This window comes from Tyto alba, unplaced genomic scaffold, assembly GCF_018691265.1.
Source record: "Tyto alba isolate M040663 unplaced genomic scaffold, T.alba_DEE_v4.0 Super-Scaffold_8, whole genome shotgun sequence".
NCBI classification, from domain to species: Eukaryota; Metazoa; Chordata; class Aves; order Strigiformes; family Tytonidae; genus Tyto; species Tyto alba.
Genome location: NW_024881329.1, coordinates 23,265,198 through 23,286,256, shown reverse-complemented (window position 1 = coordinate 23,286,256; position 21,059 = coordinate 23,265,198). Strand labels below are relative to the sequence as shown.

Sequence of the window (21,059 nt, the reverse complement as noted above, 5' to 3'; positions counted from 1 at the left end):
CGGCGCGGCGGCGGCGCAGGCGCGGAGGGCGGGGGGGCGTGTGAGGGAGCCCGGCACAAAATGGCGGCGGGGGGGCGGGCGCTGCGTGCGGGGGGGGCCGGCCGGTGACCGCGCCGCCGCCGCCGCTCCCAGCCGCCGCCCGGGGCAGCGGGACGGGGCCGAAGGGCCGCGGCTGAACGATCGTCCTCGGGGGGGGGGGTGGGGGGGTGGGTAGGGGAGGGCGGGCGGCGGCGCCGCCGCCCGCCGTCTTTTCCTCGGCCCGGCGCAGCGGGCCTCCGCGTTCCCCGCCCCGCCGCGGCGGGCCCCGCCGCCTCCTGAGGCGCCGCCGGGCCGCGAGCGTAGCAGGGGAGCGGCCGCGCCGCCGCCGTCCGTGCGCGGCCCGGTTGGGCGAGCAGGGCGGGAAGATGGCGGCGGGCGGCGGAGGCGGCGGCCGGGCCTCCTCCTCCTCCTCCTCGGCCGCCGCCTCCTCCTCCTCGGCCGGCGCGCTGGAGGCCTCGCTCGACAGGAAGCTGCAGGCGGTGACCAACACGATGGAGTCCATCCAGGGCCTCTCCTCCTGGTGCCTGGAGAACAAGCGGCACCACAGCACCATCGTCTACCACTGGATGAAGTGGCTGCGCCGCTGTGAGTGCGGGCGGCGTGGCGGGGGAAGGCCGGGAGCGGTGGGGGGGGAACGGCTCTTGCACCGGGGCAGGTGCTTGTCCGCCTCCCCGCAGCCTCGTCCCGCTTCACCCGAGGCCGGGCGTGGGGCGGGAGGCAGCCGGCTGCGGGATCCGCGGAGGGGGGGGGAGGAAGGAGATGGGGTGCAGCTTACGCGCCTGCACCGGAGGTTTTGGACCCGACATCGGGCACTGAAGTGAGACGTGAGGTTTTCCGATCGCTCGGGAATCCGCTGGCGTTGCGTGGCCCCTGGGCAGGGTTTCTGCTTCGCATCACCTTGTCACGCTTAGTAAAATACAAATTGCGTGTCTGCACCTGAATAGTGGCCCCTTCAACCTCCTGAATTCTGTGTGTGTTTGCCCGCGGTCTGCTAACATGTTATTTTAAGAGCTGGGGGGAAAGATGCCTTCAGCTTTGTGGGGGTGAGGGGTTGTCGCTGTCCCCTTCCACAGGCTTTTTCTGTTGTGGGCACAAATAAGTGTTGGGTGCCAAGCTTGGATTTGGCGAGCACCCGCGGGCGATGCAGCAGTGACCCGAGAGTGGGAAAGTTAATGTTTTCATGAGTCTAAACAAGGCGGCGTTATCTCCGCTGTCTTGCTGCCGTGTGAAGGTTTTGCCTGTTGTTGCAGGAATTAAAGCAAGCTTAGCAGTAACGCGAAGATAACATTCCCATTTCAAAGTATCGGTCTGGTTTGTGTTAAGTCTTTTGTAAAGTTTGAGGTAGCCGGTTTTCTCTGTCAAGGCCGTTTTGCAAAATGCGGAGGGCCCTCTTCCCCCAAATTTTGATTTATTTTTTTTCACGTCTGTACACCATGTGATTAAAGAGAGTAAGGTAGGAGCCTGAGGGCTGTTCTCTGGTCCCTACTGACCTGCTGGTGAGGAGAAGCTGGCCCTGGTCCATCCTGCCTCACTGTTGTTGGCCAACTCACCTGGAAATCCTATTCCCTTTGACAGCCCTTGTCACCAGAGGTGGCCTGTGGGACTGTCCTTGGCCCAAGCACACCCCCTCCAAATAAAATCCAGCTCCTGTCTCTCCTTGGGATGTGCAGCCGCCTCTGGACTTGGTGTCTCTTCTCACAGCTGCCATTCTGGCTCCTCTCTAAGACCTCAGTGAAAGCAGTGTTCACTTTTGTTTGACTTTAACAAACTCTGGAAACCTAAGGAAGTTCAAAAGTACTGGGAAATAGCTGTTGCTTTAACAGTATTTTAAAAGGTTAATAGAGCAATTATATAAAATGAATGATGTGTTTGATTGTTTTAATGATTGATTGTGGTTTCAAATGTTTGATTGACAAGTGCATGCTGATATTAGGAATATTAGAATTTTCAGGAATTTCTTTGGTATTGTGCAAAATACTAGTCCTAAACAAATTCAGGAGCCTGAATGCAGCAACTCGGTCCCTGCCTGTACCTCAGGGCAGGTCATTGCTTTGCCTGGCTGCTCGCCGGGAGTGTGGAACCTTTGTGTCAGTGCAACTCCCCCATGTTTATCGTCGTACAGCTCCCATCCCGCTGGCTTGTGGAGCCGAGACTCTTCCCTGGATTCCTGCCGCTTCTCCATGGCTGACATTCGTCTTAGCTGCCTTGGCCAGGAGCTGAAGAGCTTCCAGAGATGCTGCTTTGGCTCTTCCCCTTCCCTCTCCCTTGTGCTCCTTCGTTAATCCTTCCCTCCTTCCCAAGCTCATCAAAAGAAATTTAATTGTTCCCCCTTGCAGGGCCCTTGATGCTCCGTTCCTGCCCTGCTGGGCTGTCGGCTCCTGCCCCTCAGCCCTTGGTACCAGCCTGGGGGTTTTTGTTTTATTTTGGTATGAACGCTTTCAAGGCTTTTCTTGCATATCCCTTGTGAGGATCACCCCTCCTGTTTGAACAGGTTCCTCCTTAAGCATCTTATTTGAGGTACCAGCTAAAATAATCCTTGACAGTGGCCATGATGCTGCTGTGCCCTGACCCCTGTTTATTTGGTTACTTCCCACTTATGTGTTTGGGGTTTTTTTCCTGCTTTTCCCTTTGTGGTACACTTCATTCTCTGCCCCAAGGACCTCGCAGCCTCTCCATGTTCTCACGCAGCAAGAAGTTACAGTCCCAACCAGAAGAGTTCAGTGATAATAACAATGGCGAGTGCCACTTGGGTTTGGGTTCCTTTCCTAGCTTTTAAATATTCTAACTCAAAAGCTTTTAACAATGCATAGAAGCTGTTTTTTCCAGGGAGCTCCTTGCGAAGGATGGATGTGATGGGGTCAGGGACTGTATCTCGGTGCTCTACCCGGGTGAAGGTGAAGGCACCTGCACTTAATCAAGGGGGAGAAGTGCATTCGTGTCTTTTAGATGTGCATCTCTGTTAGGTGTGAAACCTTTGATTAGGGCAGTTCCTGCCCAATGTCTCTCCAGCGATGCTGGCACTAGGCTGAGGGCAGTTTCTTGCAGGAGACATGTAGAAAATGTCAAGTGTGGAGAAAAAGATTGGCCTTTTTATACTTTATCTTTTATAAATCAGAGTAAGTAGGCGTTGGGCTTGCTTGCGGGGCAGTTGGTGCTCGTGCCTTGGGCTGTGAAGGGGTTTTGCCCCAAGCATTGGTGGTGTCGTGGGTGCTCCTGCCCTGGGTTGGGGTCAGTCCCTCTCCTTCCACACACTCTTGGGAGGAAACAGCTGCATTTTGCTGTGGATATTTCCTAGCATCTTCATTTTACCGTATGTCAACAGATTTTTTTCTGTGCTTCACTGTTAGATATTTGTTTCAGCTGATGTGAAAAGTACAGTTTAACCAAAGAGATGTGTGGCCACTTGGATAAAGAATTTGATCCTTTCAGAAAGAAAAAGAGTGCTGGCATTTAAATACGTTGTTGTTGACATGGGCATCCCCCTTCCCAGGTCAAGGCTTGTCCTGAGCACGAGCCAGTCACGGCTGCAGTAGTTGGCCAAGAGTGTCACGACATAAATGTTTCTGAGAGGTAGTGCTGTGATAACTTTACCTCTGGGAGGTTTCGGTTGTGAATCAGGAGCTTTCTTGTAGGAAAATCTTGCCGGTGTGTCCATATGAGCAGCTCTTAAATGCAAGTTAGATTGAACACACTGCGCACCGGCTGCATGGAGATGTCGGTCAGTGGAGCTGGTGGCCATCCTGGAGCTGAGCAAAAAGCTGGGGTGGGCTCAGTTATAAAATTTCCTGTTTCTTGTCTGTATTTCCTCTCCAGTTTAAGCCAAGACAGTCTTAAGAGTAATTAAGAAGCCGTTCACCCGTCAGATATGGCTAGTTGCATAAGGTGGTTGAAACCCCTTGTACAAAGTTCATTTTGGACCGAAAGGCACTTGGTGTAATTTGTGTGGTTTGTCCATAGCCTAGGTATTGGTCTAGCATGGATTTTTCCTTCTGTACAATTTGAGCAGATCTTGTTTTATGCTAAATTAATTCTGCCTTGGCTGAAGTCTGCATTCAGCCTTGTGGAAACAGTGGCAGTGGTGATGGTGTGAGCTGTGCTCCATGTGCTTGGTGTTTGTCTTAAACTTGGCTCTGGGTTTTCCTGCTGTGTTTGAATGCTGTGCATACATTGAATCGTTTAAATCAAAGGTTTATATATCTTCAAGATCTATTTTACGATACGTCAGAAGATCTGAAATCAGTGCCATTTCTGCTGGTGAATAACGTCACATTCAGTGACCAGCAGGGGAGTTAGCAGTGAAGTGCTGGGTTTTAATTAAATCGCAGAAAACCTGTTTTGTTGGGATGATGATCTGATAGATTATTGAGGCTGGTGTTTTGGGGAACGATGGTTCCAAATCGTTTTGGGAAGCCAGGCAAGCTCAGCACTGCTCCGGTTGGATTTCCAGCCCTCGGGGCAGAGCAGAGCACTCCTCACTCCACTCCTCACTCAAACAAACAAACCCCAGTCTGCCATGTAAGCACGTTCAGGGTGAAGGTTGTAAATAACAGTTTCTGGTAATGAATCCTTGGGTTTGTTGCTATAAAAGCTTATTCTGGAACGTGGGATCGGAGGCTTCTTGACATGGCAGATGCCGGAGCAGAGTAGCCTCATGGGAAGGATGAAAAATACCTTCAGGAAAAAAATAGTTGGAAAATACGTGAGGAGCAAAGTTACAGGTGAGAAGTCGGCCGCAGTGCTGGCGGAGGCAGCGGCTGTGCGATGCCCGGCTCGGGTCTCACACCTTCGACCCTGTGTCTGGTGGCTGTGGCAGGGGAGCAGGGACATCCTGGGGGCTGGCTGTCCCCTTGACCTGCCCATGCTGTTCCTGCCCCAGGTGTAGTGCTGGACGATGCTTCTTGCTCACCCATTGGTCTGTAGTGACTCTGGGCACCAGCAGCGAGCAGGAAGAATCGGTGCTGCTTGTAAGGGTTTGTGAAGGCTTCACAGCATCAACCTGTTGAGGATTTGACAGTCAAACCAAACTAAAGCTTTGCAGGTATCCTCAGCTTTGCTTTCCTGAAGAGGCTGCCTTCTGTGGAAGGTCTTCATTTGAACAATTAGCTTGCTAAGTTATCCCTCAATATAAGTAAGTTAGCGTAGAGCTCATATGGTCAAAATGTTCCTGGCGTGAGCTTTCAAGGCAAGCTCCCTGTGTGCTGGGACTCCTGTGCTAGGTGGGTGCTGGACCCAGGTCCGGTTGCTTGGTGCTGATTCCTCGTCCAGGATTGAGCCCTTCTGCAGGAAGGGTGTGCGAGAGCACGTGCAAGAGTTGTGCACAGAGAGGAGTCCCGGGCAGCACCAGCATTTCGTGGCCAGCTTCCCATATGCGAGTACACTGTGTCATACGTGAGCAGGGATTCTCTGCCTGATAATATTTGGCTTTTGAATAATTGCATTCAATATGCTAAAAATTAACTAACCCCGTATTTCTGTTGCTACGATCCTACTTTGATGGACTCCTTGCCAGGAGTCTCTTGGTGGCCACTTCTCCGAATTGGAGAGGAATGTTGGAAAAGAGGCAGGTGATAAAATTTAGCAATTAGTTTTCAATAAAAGCGCATGATCTTATTAGCTGGAAAATACTTAAGTAGTGGCTTTTCTGTAGGTGCAATCTAAGGTGCAGATGAGTTTTGTGAAAAATACTGGCTTTATTTTTGGTTGGCTTTGAGCAGGAGGAATGTGTGGAGCTGCTGGAGATTGAGTCGCCGCGGTAGAGTGGTTTGAGGTTTTTCGGCGACGGGTTGTGAGTGTGGGAGCGGTGTCAGTAAGGGGTAAGCTCCCACCAGGGTCTTTGGACAAGGAATGATGCTGAGAGCTTCCCAACAGGAAATCCAGAGACCAGGAGGGCCGCGAGGTGCAGCCGTGCTGTGGGAAGAGGCTCTGCCGAGGTAGAGACAACTGGAAAAATGAAGCAGGATGGAGAATTAAAAGATTTGTAGATAAAAAACCTGATTACTAATGCAGCTGGGGTACAGCTGGAGGGGGGTATAACGCGGGAAAGGTGGGAGCCTGATAGAGCTCATGGGCACGTGAAACAAAACCGGCTATTGTCACTGCTCCTATTTTTAAATCCTCGTGTTGTGTTGTTAAATTAAGTGAAGAAGCTAATTAGCATGTGGATGAGATTACTGCGCTACAAGCGCTGTTACTGGCTGACTGAAGAGGTTTGATGAAATAATTAAATTTGGAGCTGAATATAAGGCAGATCAAAGGTGCGTTTGGTGCGGGTGCGTTTGGAGTACAACTGGGGGTGGGAGGTCTGGGTGCGAAGGTCAGTGCCAGCTCAGTGGGGACAAGGGAGGTGTTTTTGGAGAAACCGATCTCTGGAAGAGAAGGGATGGGGATCCGGGGTCCTTTGTGTGCTGCACAAAAGCTGGTGCCTGGCTGGTGTTAAATCGCATGTTGGGAAGGGCCGTCCAGGCAGCTGCGTCCGAGGAACCGGCAGCACTTACTAAACATATTAATAAACACTTGCTTATTAATAGGAGGCATTTAAAGGGATGTGGGGGAGGTCTCCCGGTCTGTAGTAAGTGCCCTCTGGACAGCTATGGAGATAGGTACATGTCTGGTAAAACCTTCCCGATAAAGCTGTAAATCTTAGAGACCATTTTAAGCCATTACAGCTTTAAAAAAGGGAGATTTATACATGATGATTCATAGAAAATATGAATAAGTGGCCTCTGAATTAGTGGCCGAGAGGTTACACTGAGTCTGTAGCCAAATGAGGTGATGCTGGAGCTTCAGAGACCAGACCAGAGACACGCTCTGGAGCGGTTGAGATTTTGTCCCTGCAGAAGTTTGTGCCATTTTGTGTTTGACCTCTTAGCGCAGGCGGTGCTGATCTTTCTGGCTGTATTGTTCCTCTTGCTGGGCAGGTATCTTAGAAGTAGCATGGGTCCACGGCTTTTTGTGCCCTTTCTAAGCCCAAGTCAGAGTCAAGGCTTGCCATTACCAAACATGCAGTTTTGGGGAAGATCTTGAAAGGATTTGTAAATTGAAGATTTCCTCTGTAGTCCCCAGTTTTGACCATTGGACTTGCCCTTGGATGCGCCCTTGACAGAAATGCTGAAAACCTCCCCAAAAACAGGCACTTAAATGTTGTTATCAAACTGTGGCTGACACAACTGCTTCTACTCAATGATGAATCTGAGTTTTCTTTTTGTCTTTAGCTGCCTTTCCTCATCGACTGAACCTTTTTTACTTGGCCAATGACGTCATACAGAACTGCAAGAGAAAAAACGCGATTGTCTTTCGTGATACATTTGCAGAAGTGCTTCCTGAAGCTGCTTCATTAGTGAAGTAAGTGACGGTGTGTTGGAAGGTTGAATGTCTCAAAAAATGTGAATTTTTCTTCTAACTTCTAAACTCCCTGGAAACATCAGCAACATTTCAAGGATTTTGTTCAAATGACTGTGTGAGTTTGAGCTACTCTACAAGGAGCGTGCTAGAACAGGTGTAGAGCTGCCTTTTAATTTGCGTGGGGGTCTCATTTGAGTAAAGTTATCATGTGAAGTGGTGTGAGGGGCAAGCCTTGCACTGATATGTGTGTGCCCGGTAGCTCTACCCTCCCCTTGCACACAGGCACTGTGGCTTGTCCTGCTGCTGCTGGGGGGTTGGTGGCAGACTCAGGGGAATGCTTGCCGTGAGAAGGGGTATGACAAGACTGGGAGGAAGAGGAGGAGGAGGAGGAGGTCTTTGCGGTCTCCACCAAGAGTACAAGCATCGCAGATGCCAGTTGAATCCCTGCCTGCCTTCTGCGAGCTGCTTCTCTGATGCCATACCTGTCTGCTAAAACGTTATTTTATTTCAAAGTAACGCGTTCTCAAAGGTGGTTTTGTGCTCTGCTGGAAATTGAAGACTTTAATTTATTAGAGTAGCGTGGGACAAAAAGATCTCATGCTGGCATGTGTCCAGATGGAGCAAGCCCCATCCTGTTGTTGCTGCCCTCTGTGTTGATTTACAGACCTTCCTCAAATCAGATGGTTTATAAGGGGCAGAACATAGTGAAAATACAAAGCAGCTCCTTAGCAGTAATGCGATGTTGCTGATTTGTGTGTCTTTGGAACAGAGTTTGAAGTGGCAGATGGTTGAACATAGCATGAAGCAGAGAAAAGGTTAAAGTTGGACTGTTCATTAGCTTATATTTAAATGTAAGTTGCCAGAAGAGAAAGTTGAAAATACCATTAATAGATGCCAGCAATGAGAAGGAGGGAGAAAAAATTCTGGGGCTATCAGCTACCAAAACGTAAGAGAGAAGGAAAAGCTACAGTAAGAATTACAAGTTCCTGATTCTTTGGGAGCCCAGACAGGCTTTACCAAGCCTGGTCCTATTCGAGGTGTTGATATAGAAATGATGAAATGGATAGAAGTTCTGTGAACTTGCTGCTTCTATCCTTCAGCATTTGTGTAACTCGGGAGTGTGACTTGGCTACCCTTTATGGACACTGTGAGGGATTTTTGTCTCTTCCATGTGCACCTTGCTGGCTCTGACAGGTGGTGTCACTCTGCAAAGCTTTGTGTGGCCGAGGACAGCACTGTCACTCCATGGCAGAATCTCGGTGACTGACCTTCTTCCAGTCAGTTTAAAAAACGGTAAAAGTGGGCAGAAAACGAGCTTCTCTTTCTTGGGTCACTGAGCTGGAACGTGAATGCAGCAGAGCCTAAAGTCATCATCACAGACTGGTTTGAGCTGGAAGGGACCTTAAAGCCCCTCCAGTGCCACCCCCCTGCCCCGGGCAGGGCCCCCTTCGCCCAGCCCAGGGGGCTCCCAGCCCCGTCCAACCTGGCCTTGAACCCTTCCAGGGAGGGGGCAGCCACAGCTGCTCTGGGCACCCAGGGCCAGCGCCTCACCCCCCTCACAGGGAAGGATTTCTGCCTTAGATCTCACCTAAATCTTCCCTCTTTCAATTTAAAACTTACCCCTTGTGCTAAACCCATACTCCCTGCTAAAGAGTCCCTCCCCACCTTTCCTCCCCCCCCTTTAAGCCCTGGGAGGCCACTCGAAGGGCTCCCCGGAGCCTTCTCTTCTCCAGGCTGAACCCCCCCAACTCTCTCAGCCCGGCCCCCCAGGGGAGCTGCTCCAGCCCCCCCAGCATCTCCGTGGCCTCCTCTGGCCCCGCTCGAGCAGCTCCGTGTCCTTCTGCTGTTGGGGGCCCCCGAGCTGGCCCCAGCACTGCAGGGGGGGTCTCCCCAGAGCGGAGCAGAGGGGGAGAATCCCCTCCCTGGCCCTGCTGCCCCCCCCTTCTCTGGCTGCAGCCCAGGGCACGGGTGGGTTCTGGGCTGCAGGCAGAAGTTGAGTCAGATGGCTGCTCAGGTGGTCGTTAAAAGGTCCCTCCTGACCCAAACGGTTCCACCCTTCCTTCCATAGCTCTGGCTGGCAGAGCACCCACCGCCCATGGGTGCGGAGCAGCCCCTTTGCTCTGGGTTTGGAGCCCTGGCGCGATGACATCTGCTGCCTGGGTCCCACAGGGAGCGGGCAGTGGCAGCTCTGCTTTCCATTTAGAGTTTATTATTCTGAGCTTGAGTCCTCTGGGGCAGTCGCTTCTGATTGTTGGCAGGTTCAAGCTCATGAGCTGCACTCAAATTGCTAAATTCAGGGTGCAGGAACTTTAATTTGGGTTGCTTTGCAGGAAGTGCTCTTTGCTTGGGTGATTAGCAGGGTGACGAGTGGGTCCGAACCCTTGTGTTGACTCAGTTATCTTACCTGGCGTTTTTTTTCCTTGAAACAGAAGTGCCTGGACAAGATACACTATTTGAGACCAAGTCGTCTCTTTTTTTTTTTTTTTTTTTTTTTTTCCTTTGGAGATTCTTACAGATGACATTACTTGACTCCCAAGGCTGATGCTGCTAGGCACAGAGGGGATCTGTGATCAGAGATGAGTGGGAGAGCTCGTCCTGATGAAGTTCAACGCCTCTGATCACCTGCTCTACAGTCACTTCTCTCTGAAGCAGTTACTCTTCTCTGTGAAGAAAGTAATGTTTTCTTTTTTCCCCACCCTGGAATAATCACTTTTTTCCCAGAGCATCCATACAGAAAGCTGCTTTGGAAGAGTAACAAGCATTTTTTTTCCCATGAAGAAAAGGTTTGGAGAAACCCTATTGGTGTTCCTACTGCTCTGAAACCTTCTAATTTTACCCAGAAAAGGGCCCCGATCCATTACAATGTGGAAGTGTGTGTATGCTTAATTCCAGGTGTGTGGACTTTTTGCGTTGGTCTCACTGGGACCCCTTGCTATAGAACTGAAGTTGTCACCTGGACAGAGAGCTTCCTAGTCTGAAGGGTCTTTTAAAGTTTCGCTCTAAATACATAATTACTTACATTATTACCCATTCTGGAATCACAAGAAGTTACAGTGTGGGGGTAAAGAAAACTCACTATGCTCTTCTTTTCCAGGGATCCATCTGTTTCCAAATCTATCGAAAGAATCTTCAAAATCTGGGAGGACAGAAATGTGTACCCTGAAGAAACCATTTTGGCACTAAAAGAAGCTCTGAGTAAGTTACTTGTCCTTTGCATTTCTTACCTTACAAACTAACGTGTGAGGTCTAAGAAAATGTCTGGAATCGTTGAGTAAAACGAGCTTCTATCTGTTCTTTCTGCATTTGCACCTAGCACAGACTTTAAAGTAGCGAGGTGTTGTACGTGAGCAGCACTGAATTCACCTGCTTCACATTTTTTGTACCTTTCTAAAGACAGCTCTGAATCCTTTCACGTAAGCTGGAATTGTTCCAGCTGAGAGTAAACAGAACGTGAGGGTAAAGTGGTCCTACAAGTCCTGAACAAGGTGCCCTGGCTCTACCTTTGTGTCCCTGGCTCTACCTTTGAGTCTGTTTTAACAATAAGTTGTTTTTACTAATAATATCTGTGGGGTAGGAAGGAGGCTGGAAGCAAAGCTGGAGAGTAAAGTGTCCTCAAGTACTTACGAAGGAACTCTGCTTAAAAGCTGATATGGCTAATGTTAACTGAAACATGCGTAGTCAGTTAAAACCAGAAATGAGCCAATACTCAAATACTTGAAGGAAACTAGTCCGTGTTTCTGCTTTACTTGGTTACATCATTGAAAGCTAAAGGTGCTTCAGGAGATCCTCACCTGTGGTTTTGAGAGCCGGTTGTCGGCATGGCAGGAGAAACACAGTGTTTCGGGTTCAGGCTTTGGCACGTGAAAAGGCTTTAGTTGAGTGTTGCATGTTGAGAAGTGGATTTTGTGCGTACGTTCTGAAATCTCTAATTTTTGTAACCTGAAAGCAAAAATATTTCAACTTACTTGTGAATTAGGTATTGTGGCTGTTTTCCCGACTTGCATTACTTGCCTGTTGAATGCTGATGCTGTAAAAGCCTACCTAAAGAGCCGAGCGGTGTAGCTTTATTATTAGTTGCCTTGTGTTTTTCCTTTTTACTTTGGTCATTACTGTGATTTTTGAACTGTCTTAGTGTAAGGGCAAACAGAAACTTGATTTAAAAATGGAAGACCACCCCACAGGTTGCTGTATTCCTGAGTAAACTTAGGTTCTCTTGGGCATCCAGCAGCTCCTCTAAGGAAGTTGGTCTAGGTATTTTAAAACAAATTTCTGTTCACTCTTTTACGTGCAACCGTATGGCACCAAAACCAGATTCTTAAAGGAATCCCATAATGCCAGACTGCAAAAAATGAAATGTTTTCCAGGTACCACTTTCAAAACTCAGAAGCAGCTGAAAGAAACTCTGAACAAACAACCGAATAAGCCGTGGAAGAAATCACAAAGTAAGGAAACAATGTGAACTCTCTGAACTAATATAGAAATTGCCTTCTTGTGGAACAGAAGAAAGGCTAGCCCAAACCGGGCAAAGTACCTGGACTAAAACATGAGCCAGCATGCATCTTCCAGGCTTGTAAAGCTCCTTACAGACTAATATGTAAAGCACCAAGGAGTTGTTGCTAGAGAACCACTTTTAAAGGAATGAAGTAACAAAAAAATTAAATCTTTATGAGAGCGGAGGTTATGAACAGGAGAGGAAAGAGCTGGTGGAACCTCTTGGAAACTGGCATTAGACTATTCAGAGATGGAGAGAAGACAGACAGAACCGTGTACTTTGGCAGCAGGAGGTGGACACTACCTTCGTGCTCGGGAACACATCTTCAACAGCAAACAGGGTGCTAGGATAAAAGAAAACTGGAAGCTGGCAGTGCAGATAATGAACTTTGGCGTCCGACAGTACCGGGAGTACAGTCTAGCAGGAAATGTGTTTATAATATACCACTCTTACTAATCTCATTATATGCTAAAGCCTTGAATGGTCCGTAAAGCGAAATGGTGGAACGTTAGGTGTAAGATGTGGCGTGTGCCCGCCCGCACAGGTGCTGAGATCAGAAGGTTTAACAGTTTGGAAGCGTTTATTACTTGGCTTAACAACACAAGCTGCTTTCCCAAACAAAAATGTGCTATATTCAGCATGGATGAAGGGTTTAGCATTTTGCTTCTTATCAGATGTTTCTCCTGTTTTGCCCAGAAACCAGTGGATTTAGTGTCTCTTGACAGTGGGATTTGATCCCCCCTGCTCTGTTAATAAGATGTCAGAATAGTGGTATAAGAGTTTTTAAGGTTGAGAGCGTGGTTAGGCCTAGTAAGTACTGAAAGGAGGACCCCGTCCAAAGGAAACGCTGGGCTGCACATGTCAGCTCTAAGTCTGGCACTTAGGAAATAACATTACTTTCCCTGTAGAGAGGTATAAAGTCATCAGATAAGGCTGTTAGATCAACCCTTGCAGGGACTTGTCTTCCCAACCGTAGAGCTGGAAAAGGTATGCACAGTAAATTTTTATAGCATGTTAAAAAAAAAAAAAAAGGCAATAGTATATAATTTGTTGGCCTCAGTCACAATCTAGCTGCACGTGGCTGTGTCCCAATTAGCTAATGGAAAGCCAGAGCACTGAGGGACATCTGTGTGGAGGGGAAAATATAATGAGTAACAACAGCCTGCAAATCTTTCGTGGAATTATGTTAAAATATTTTTTATTAGAACTGTCTTTTGTGACTTTTAGTCAGGCTGTAGTTCCTTGATTTCTTTATACTTTTTCTTTATTCCAACAGCATCCACGAACCCAAAAGCTGCTTTGAAGTCCAAGATTGTTGCTGAATTCAGAGTAAGTCTGCAAGTGGAAGCATTCTATTGCACTATTATCCATCCTTGGGCTGTGGCTTTTGTGTAGCTTATCTCCACCAGCAGCATAAACTCGATGGGAAGCTCGAGCGTTCGGTGTCTTTTAGTTCCTTGGCACATAATGCCTGCTAGACATTGCAGCTGTGAGTTTTGTTAGGGCTGCCACCCCGTTTGTGCACTGTTAGGGACAATAAGGAAGTTGGAAAGTGTTCGGAGCGCTGCGGAGGATCCCCGCAGAAACACCGGTTTTCATTTCGGGTGATCTCGTACAAGAGAGCTGTTCACCTTCCAGGGAGCTCCATGAAATCCATGGGCCCCTATGCTTAGAGGGGCTGGCCGAGGTGTATGGTCAGGTCATCCTAGTGAAGGAGGAGTTTAGGGTGGCTGAGGAGTTGGTGGCGAGGAATTTATCTAAATTAGATGCCCAAAAGAAGTGCAGTGTGTTAATGAAATGCATGGGCACTAGTAGAGTGAGAAAAAGGAAAGAAGAAAGGCCTGTCCCTACTCTTAACCATCATAACCAGGAGACTTGTGGAATTACAGCCTCTGCCTGAGCCAGAGTCCGCTGATCTGTTTGACTTGAGGTTTTTAACCCAGAGATTTAAACCCAGAGGTTCGCCCGGTTTGTTTCTGCGTTAGCTCCCGTTTGGAAATGGTCTTGAACCCGGAGTGTTGTTTGTCGCTGAAGCAGATCTGTGCCGTTAGCTCTGCGCAGCAGGGCTTCTCTTCCATGGAATGTGATGAGGATGCTTTTCTTGTTTTTTTTTTTTGTTTTGTTTTGTTTTGGTTTGGTTTTTTTGTTTTGTTTTTTTTTTTCCAGCCACAGTCTCTCATTGATGAATTGCTATTATATAAGCGCTCAGAAGACCAGATAGAGCTGAAAGAGAAGCAGCTCTCCACTATGAGGGTGGATGTGTGCAGCACTGAAACTCTTAAGTGCTTAAAAGGTAAAGACGGCGTATAACATACAAAACCCGAGGTAATTAAAGGAGACACAGATACAATTGTCGGAGCCTCTGGGTTCTGTTGAGCCTTAGACCAGAAATCAGACTGGGTCTGTAAAATGCCAAAATTTCAAAGTGCAATTAAGAACTACCAAGCAGGAGCCTAAAACTTCTGTTAGTTTGAACCTGCTCAAAGAAACCTGCAAATACAGGGCTCAGAGCAAGCAGAAGTGATGAAGATGTGTTTTGTACTATGCAAACACGCTCTCGTGTATTGTTAAAACATGCATTGTTCTTAATGTGTTCAGAACCCCTTAAATAATTTTGGATTTCATATTTTAAATTAATTAAGGCATCCATCAGTGGCTACTGTCTGAGAATGCCAGTTGTGAGTCCGATGGCAAGCAGCGCGTATTAGGGATAAATGAACTGAGTTATGTTGAGCTGTATCAACAGGAAATTTAATTGTAAAACTGCAGATAGCTCTAGCTGTGCTTGGTAACCCATGACTGCAGTCTTTGAAAATGGTCATTTACAGTCGTGGTCGCTCGTAGGTGTTGTGAACCCTGATGATGTAGGAACTCTTGGAATACAGTAGCAAAGAAAAAATAAAACTCAAGATTTTTGCCTCTTCCAAAGTGAAAGTAGGCTCCCGGGGTAGTTGAAAGTGTAAAATTTTACACTTCTGTGTCTTTATTCATCACTTATAACTAGTTGCAAAACAATACAGACTGCTAGCAGCTTGGCCTCTCTTTTTCAATGGCTGCTGATGGATGAAGGGGGTGGTCTGGGGAGCGTACGGCGTGATGCAGTGTCCGTACTCTGACCTTCCCGGTTGCTGCTGTCGAGGCCGCGCTTCTGAGAGCTGATTTCCCATTTGGGGGACAGCAGCTTATTTACGTGCTGCTAATCTCCTTGCAGACAAAACAGGAGGAAAGAAGTTCTCCAAGGAGTTTGAAGAAGCAAGTTCAAAGCTGGAAGAGTTTGTAAATGGCTTAGACAAACAAGTGAAAAATGGGCCTTCTCTCACGGAAGCCCTGGAGAACGCTGGTATATTTTATGAAGCACAGTATAAGGAAGTCAAGGTGGTAGCAAATGTAAGTACGCTTTTCCTTGATCCTCCTCAGGCAGACCGACATCCCCCTGTGTTTGCTAAGCATCTCAGAGGCTAGAAAATGCATCATGGCTCTTCACAAATAAAGAAGTTTGGTGCGGTTGTTGTACAGATGGTTTCAAAAGAGAGCAGAGTTGAGGTGTTGGGCAAGAAAAGGAGACACGAAAAAAATGCACGGGTCAGAAGCTCAATTCTTGTATGTTGTTGGAATTTTGTAGCCCACCCTGGATGGGAGTGAAATTACAGTTAGTCTAACAAATCCTAAATTCTGGAAACTGTACAAGTCGTGATTAATATGCAAACTAGATGAAAAAAGAAAGAATTCGGTAAAGCATTGTGAAAACCAGCAAGCCCCCTTAACCCTACAAAAAAAAACCCTCAAAAACAAACAGGCAGCATACTTCTTAGAAAATCCTGGGGTTTATGAAAATTGTTTTAAGTCACTGGAAAAAGGTTTTACCTTCCCCTTTTTTTGTGGTTGTTTCTCTGCAAGTCACACTGAAAAGCTGAGTTCTGACTGCAGGGTACAGGTAATTGGAAATGATTTTTCTAAGACGGTGTGCTTCATCATTAGGGAAGTGATTGAGGCACGCTCTCTTCCTATAAAAGATACTCAGTTTGCTGTCCTTTCTTTCTTAGGCTTACAAAACATTTGCTAATCGAGTGAGCAATCTAAAGAAAAAGCTAGACCAGTTGAAAGCAACGCTTCCGGATCCGGAGGAATCTCCTGTCCCTTCTCCAAGTATGGATGCTCCATCTCCGACGGGCTCCGAGTCGCCTTTTCAGGGGATGGGGGAGGAGGATAACTCCCGGTCTCCAGTGGTCGGAAGCCGCAAGACGGTATCTCCGGAGCCTGTGACGGATAATCGGGATGTGGAAGACATGGAGCTCTCTGATGTGGAGGATGATACGTCTAAAATTATTGGTACGTTGCGTGGGGCGGGGTGGGGGGGGCCGGGCAGCAGAGTAATTGTCATGTAGAAATTACATTGAGACAAAACAACCCTTTTGAGCCTCGTTGGGATGTAGCGGATGCGGCAAAGCCCTCGCTGGGCTGCGGGTTGGTCCTGTTGGGTTTCACTCTTCTGCCCCAGTCCCCTCAGACAAAGCAGGGAAATCCCGATCTAGCCGTGATTGTTCCCATCTCCCAAACCACCCAGCGAATACGTTTTCACACCGCCTGCGGGAATCGGCCCTAACGTGCCCATTGAAAATCCTGTACCCCGAGTAATTCCGCAGGGACAGGGTGATGATTGTGGTCTCGTTCTCCTCCTCCCTGATGCAGTGGAAGAGAGGAAGGAGAAGCAGGCTGCTCCAGCTTCGGCACCCGCGAAGGCTGAGAGCGTCCCCAAAGCGGTGCCGTCTACCGCTGCAGCAGGCACAACTTCGGTGACAGTGACGCCGCCTGCCCAGACTCCTCCGGCTCCTCCGGCTCCGAAGGCAGTGAGCGCAGCGCCCGTCCCTCCGTCGCCAGCGCTTGCGTTGCCCAACCTGGCCAACGTGGACCTGGCAAAGATCAGCTCCATTCTTAGCAGTTTAACTTCTGTAATGAAAAATACAGGTGAGTGCTGAAGCGGTACTAGCCCAGGTGTTTGGTTAATGGAGCCGACAATGGAGTTTGGTTTTGTAACCTTTTAAAGCTTTAATTGTCTCAAAATAAACGTGAGTGAGTTACTGTTTAAAAGATCTGGCTCAGTCTCTCTGACACACGACTGTCGGCTTCGTGAGCCTCTCCTTGGTCACGCTCGGCGGAGCTCTGCTGCAGTTGTAACTGTGGAACAAACCTGAGCTAAGAAAAAGCTTCCGTTAACGAAGCAACGTACGTGAGTGGTGTGTGCTTCCATCCTAGGTGTCAGTCCCGCCTCGAGACCTTCTCCAGGAACCCCGACGAGCCCAACAGCTCTTACTAGTGGCCTGAAGACTCCTGTCATGGGGACTCCGTCTGCTCCTTCAAACCCGTTAGCAAACATTCTCTCCAAAGTTGAAATAACTCCCGAAAGTATTTTGTCTGCTCTCTCCAAAACCCAGACTCAGACTGCACCAGCATTGCAAGGTACCGGAGTGGGTCTTGAGGGAATGGCTAACTCTGTATTTGATGGTAGCAGCCGCGCTGAAACGTGCTGCTCTGCTTACCCTAAAGTGAAAATGAGGGGAGAAAATCTTACTTGGAATGTATTACGTCTGTGGCAAATGCAGATGACTTTTTGTCAGGTTGCTTATGTGTTATGGACCAGTGAGTTTTATTACTTCATATTTTCGCCATGACCGAAGCGCACTTACCCAGAATGCATTGTGGAAAGGTGCTGGACGGGACAGGAGACCGAGAGAGGTCTCTGTGTGATTTCCCTGTGCTTGCCAGAGTGCTTTTGCAGAGCAGAAACCTTCCCAGAGGTGCTGCTCCCGCTTCTGCACCTTGCGTGTGTAACCCTGATCAGTAGTGCAGTGGTTTTTATGCCTGGCTACAAAGCCAGGATGACTTACTACCCAAGTTATTCAAACATATGTCATAATTTATATGTATAGATCAATCTGAGCCTCTGGCAAAAGTCTGCACCTCGGTGGGTGCTAAAGACAATACTAATGCAGCAAAATGCAGTCATTTCCCTGGCTAAAACATGACGTAGTTTTAAGGAACGACATCTGCGGTACAAATACCGAAACGTTTCCCTTGACAGCGGCTCAGGTTGACTTGCCTCTTACCCGAATATCTGAACGCAGCGTTCTTTTTTCCAGGTTTGTCATCCTTGCTTCAGAGTGTTGCTGGAAATACTGTTCAGTCAAGCGAAACCGCGTCACAGAGCACTTCAGCATCGCCAGCTAACACGACTGTTCCTTGCGTGAAGGGGAGGAATATTCCTTCCAATACTCAGTCCTTTATATCCAAAAGTTTTGGTTATTCTCCAAACTCCTCTACTGCTGAGGTTTCCTCAACTTCAGTTAATAAGGCTCCTGTTGGACATACCCCAGGGCTGTCAAGCTCCAGTTTTAAGCCGCCAACCAATTCCTTGGGATTTTCCAGTTCCCACCCTACCAGTCCTTCCTCCCTTTTGCCAACAGAAACCTCACTGGGTCAGTCCTCTGAAATTTCAAAAGCGAAGCTGGAATCGGAGCCCCCTTCTCCGAGCCTGGAGATGAAGATACACAATTTCTTGAAGGGAAATCCTGGCTTCAGTGGCTTGAACTTGAATATTCCAATTCTCAGCAGCTTAGGGTCCAGCATCGCAACGGAAAGTCACGCGTCTGACTTCCAGCGTGGTCCTACCAGCACTTCCATGGACAATGTGGACGGAACACCGGTGCGCGATGAGCGAAGCGGGACGCCCACCCAGGACGAGATGATGGATAAGCCGACGTCGAGCAACGTCGACACTATCTCCCTGCTGTCAAAAATCATGAGCCCCGGTTCTTCTACTCCCAGCAGCACGAGGTCGCCTCTTCAGAGCCGGGATGACGGATATTCCCAAGAGCTTTCCAATTCTGTGCACACCTACCGGCCCTTCGGCCTCGGCAGAGAGTCTCCGGCCGGCCTGTACAAGCAGTCTGCAGACAACATGGAGATACCCTCCTCTTTAATGGACTCCTCCCAGGAGAAGTTTTACCCAGACACGTCTTTTCAAGAAGACGAGGATTACCGCGACTTCGACTACTCGGGGCCGCCGCCGTCGGCGATGCTAAACCTGGAGAAGAAGCCCGCCAAGTCTATCTTGAAATCGAGTAAACTCTCAGAAGCTGCAGAGTACCAGCCGGTCCTGTCCAGCTACAGTCAAAGATCGCAAGAGTTCGCCGTGAAGTCGTCCTTTCCTCAGTCGATGAGGTCTATTCTTGATCAGAGCGAGAGCTGCGAACCGCTGACGTCGTCTCCGGGGATGTACGGGAGCTACGGCCTCAGGGGAAACGACTCCACCTCGGACGGTTCCCCTTCGCCCAGCAAGAACGACGTGTTTTTCACACCGGACTCCAACCACAACAACTTACCGAAATCGGTGGTGCACTCTGGCCTCTCGCAGAAGCAATACCCGGACTCGCCCCACTCGATTCCCCACCGCTCGCTTTTCTCTTCTCAAAACGCCCTCTCCAGCCCCGCGGGCAGAGCGCCCGCGGCGAGCGTGGAGAAATCCTTGGGTTCTTCCATTTCTGCCACGTCGACCATCGAGTTCAAGAACATGCTCAAAAACGCCTCCCGTAAGCCCTCCGAGGAGAAGCATTTTGGCCAGATTTCCAAAAGCAGCTCCGGCGAGGGGGTGAGCTTGTCCGGAGCTCCCAAGGGAGAGCCGCAGCCGCAGGAGGAGCACTACCGCATAGAGACCAGGGTCTCCTCGTCCTGCTTGGACTTGCCCGACAGCACCGAGGAGAAAGGGGCCCCCATCGAAACGCTGGGTTACCACAACGCCTCGAGCAGGGGGATGTCGGGAGAGCCCATCCAGACGGTGGAATCCATCCGGGTTCTGGGGAAGGGGAATCGAGGACACGGGCGAGAGGCGAGCCGAGCGGCGGGGTGGTTCGAGATGAGCGGCGGCGGGAGCGCCTTCGATAACGGGCCCTCGGGCACGTCGGAGCTGCCCGGCATGGGCGGCTTCGCGGCGCCCTACAAGGAGCACGTGCCGCCCTTCCAGGAGAGCGTCAACAACTTCCGAACAAATAACTTCAGCCCCGCTTTCGAGCACCACATGCCGCCGCCCCTCGCCCCGCCTCCCATCGAGCACGGGACTCCCTTCCAACGGGATCCGGTGGGTCCCCCCGCCGGGCCCCCGCCCGCCCCCCCCAAGGACCACGGCAGCCTGTTCCCGAGGGATCACTCGGTCCCTCCCCGCATGCCGTCGGTGGATCACGCCAACCCCTTCTCGAAGGAAACCTCCGCTCCGCTCTCCCTGCCCCACGGCGTGCCCCCGCCTCCCTCCGTCGAGCACGCCGGGGTCCCCTTCCCCACGCCCCCGCCGCCCCCCGTCCCCGGGGAGCACGCCAACGTCCCCTTCCCCGCCCAGCCGCCGCCGGCCGGGGAGCACGGCGGCGTCCCCTTCCCCGCGCCGCCCCCCATGGCGGTGGAGCACGGCGCCGGCGCCTTCCCCAAGGAGCACGGTACCATCCACCAAGGGACGATGAAAGAGCATTTCGCCGTGCACGCCGGACCCCGCGAACCGTTGGCCCAAGCCCAACAGCGGGACCACGCCGCAGCCCCCCTGTCCCGCTCCCGCGAGGCCGTGGGGCTGACCCCCCTCTCCAGGGAGCAGCTGGGGGCCCCCCGCGGCCTGGGCCCCCCTGCTCACAGGGACGGTGGCAGCCGCGGCGGGGTGCTGGTCAGGACCCCCCGCGCTGACTTCAGACCGCGAGAGCCCTTCGTAAGCAGAGACCCCTTCCATAGCCTGAAAAGGCCCCGGCCGCCCTTCGGGAGGGGGTCCCCCTTCTTCGCCCCGAAACGCCCCTTCTTCCCCCCCAGGTACTGAAGCAGACGCCCAGCTCCCAAGCGAAGGCATCCGGACGCTGTAGAGAGCAGCGGAGTAGCGCTTTCACTTGGTTTTTCCATATTTTATTTTTTTTTCTTTCCCTCAAGAGCCCCATAACCTTCTCCTAAATTAAATGTTCTGGGTTATTTTTTTTTTGGTTTATTTTTTTGTTTGTTTGTTTGTTTATTATTTTGGGGTTTTTTTCTTTTTTTGTTTTTTTTTTTTTTTTTCAGTTGTTTCTTTCCCAAGCCCACCCAGTTGGTGCAAGACTAGGAAAAAAAAAAAAAAAAAATTAATGAAAAGAAGAATTGCTGTTGAAATAAAAACTTCCAGTAGTAGTTT

General features: G+C 49.8%; 1 protein-coding gene across 2 annotated transcripts; it reads left to right on the top strand.

Annotated features, from left to right (window-relative positions):
* The first annotated feature begins 273 nt into the window (after positions 1-273).
* On the top strand, positions 274-21,059 carry RPRD2 (regulation of nuclear pre-mRNA domain containing 2). 2 transcript variants are annotated; one of them, XM_032997328.2, is made up of 11 exons: positions 274-624; positions 7,251-7,380; positions 10,475-10,575; positions 11,745-11,822; positions 13,149-13,201; positions 14,039-14,165; positions 15,084-15,259; positions 15,916-16,201; positions 16,562-16,837; positions 17,126-17,329; positions 18,010-21,059. In XM_032997328.2, exons 1-11 carry the CDS (start codon positions 405-407, stop codon positions 20,715-20,717), a joined length of 4,359 nt encoding a protein of 1,452 aa, XP_032853219.2. In that variant the 5' UTR covers positions 274-404; the 3' UTR covers positions 20,718-21,059. The 2 variants fall into 2 exon arrangements, with proteins under 2 accessions (XP_032853219.2, XP_032853220.2); XM_032997329.2 differs by lacking the exon at positions 11,745-11,822.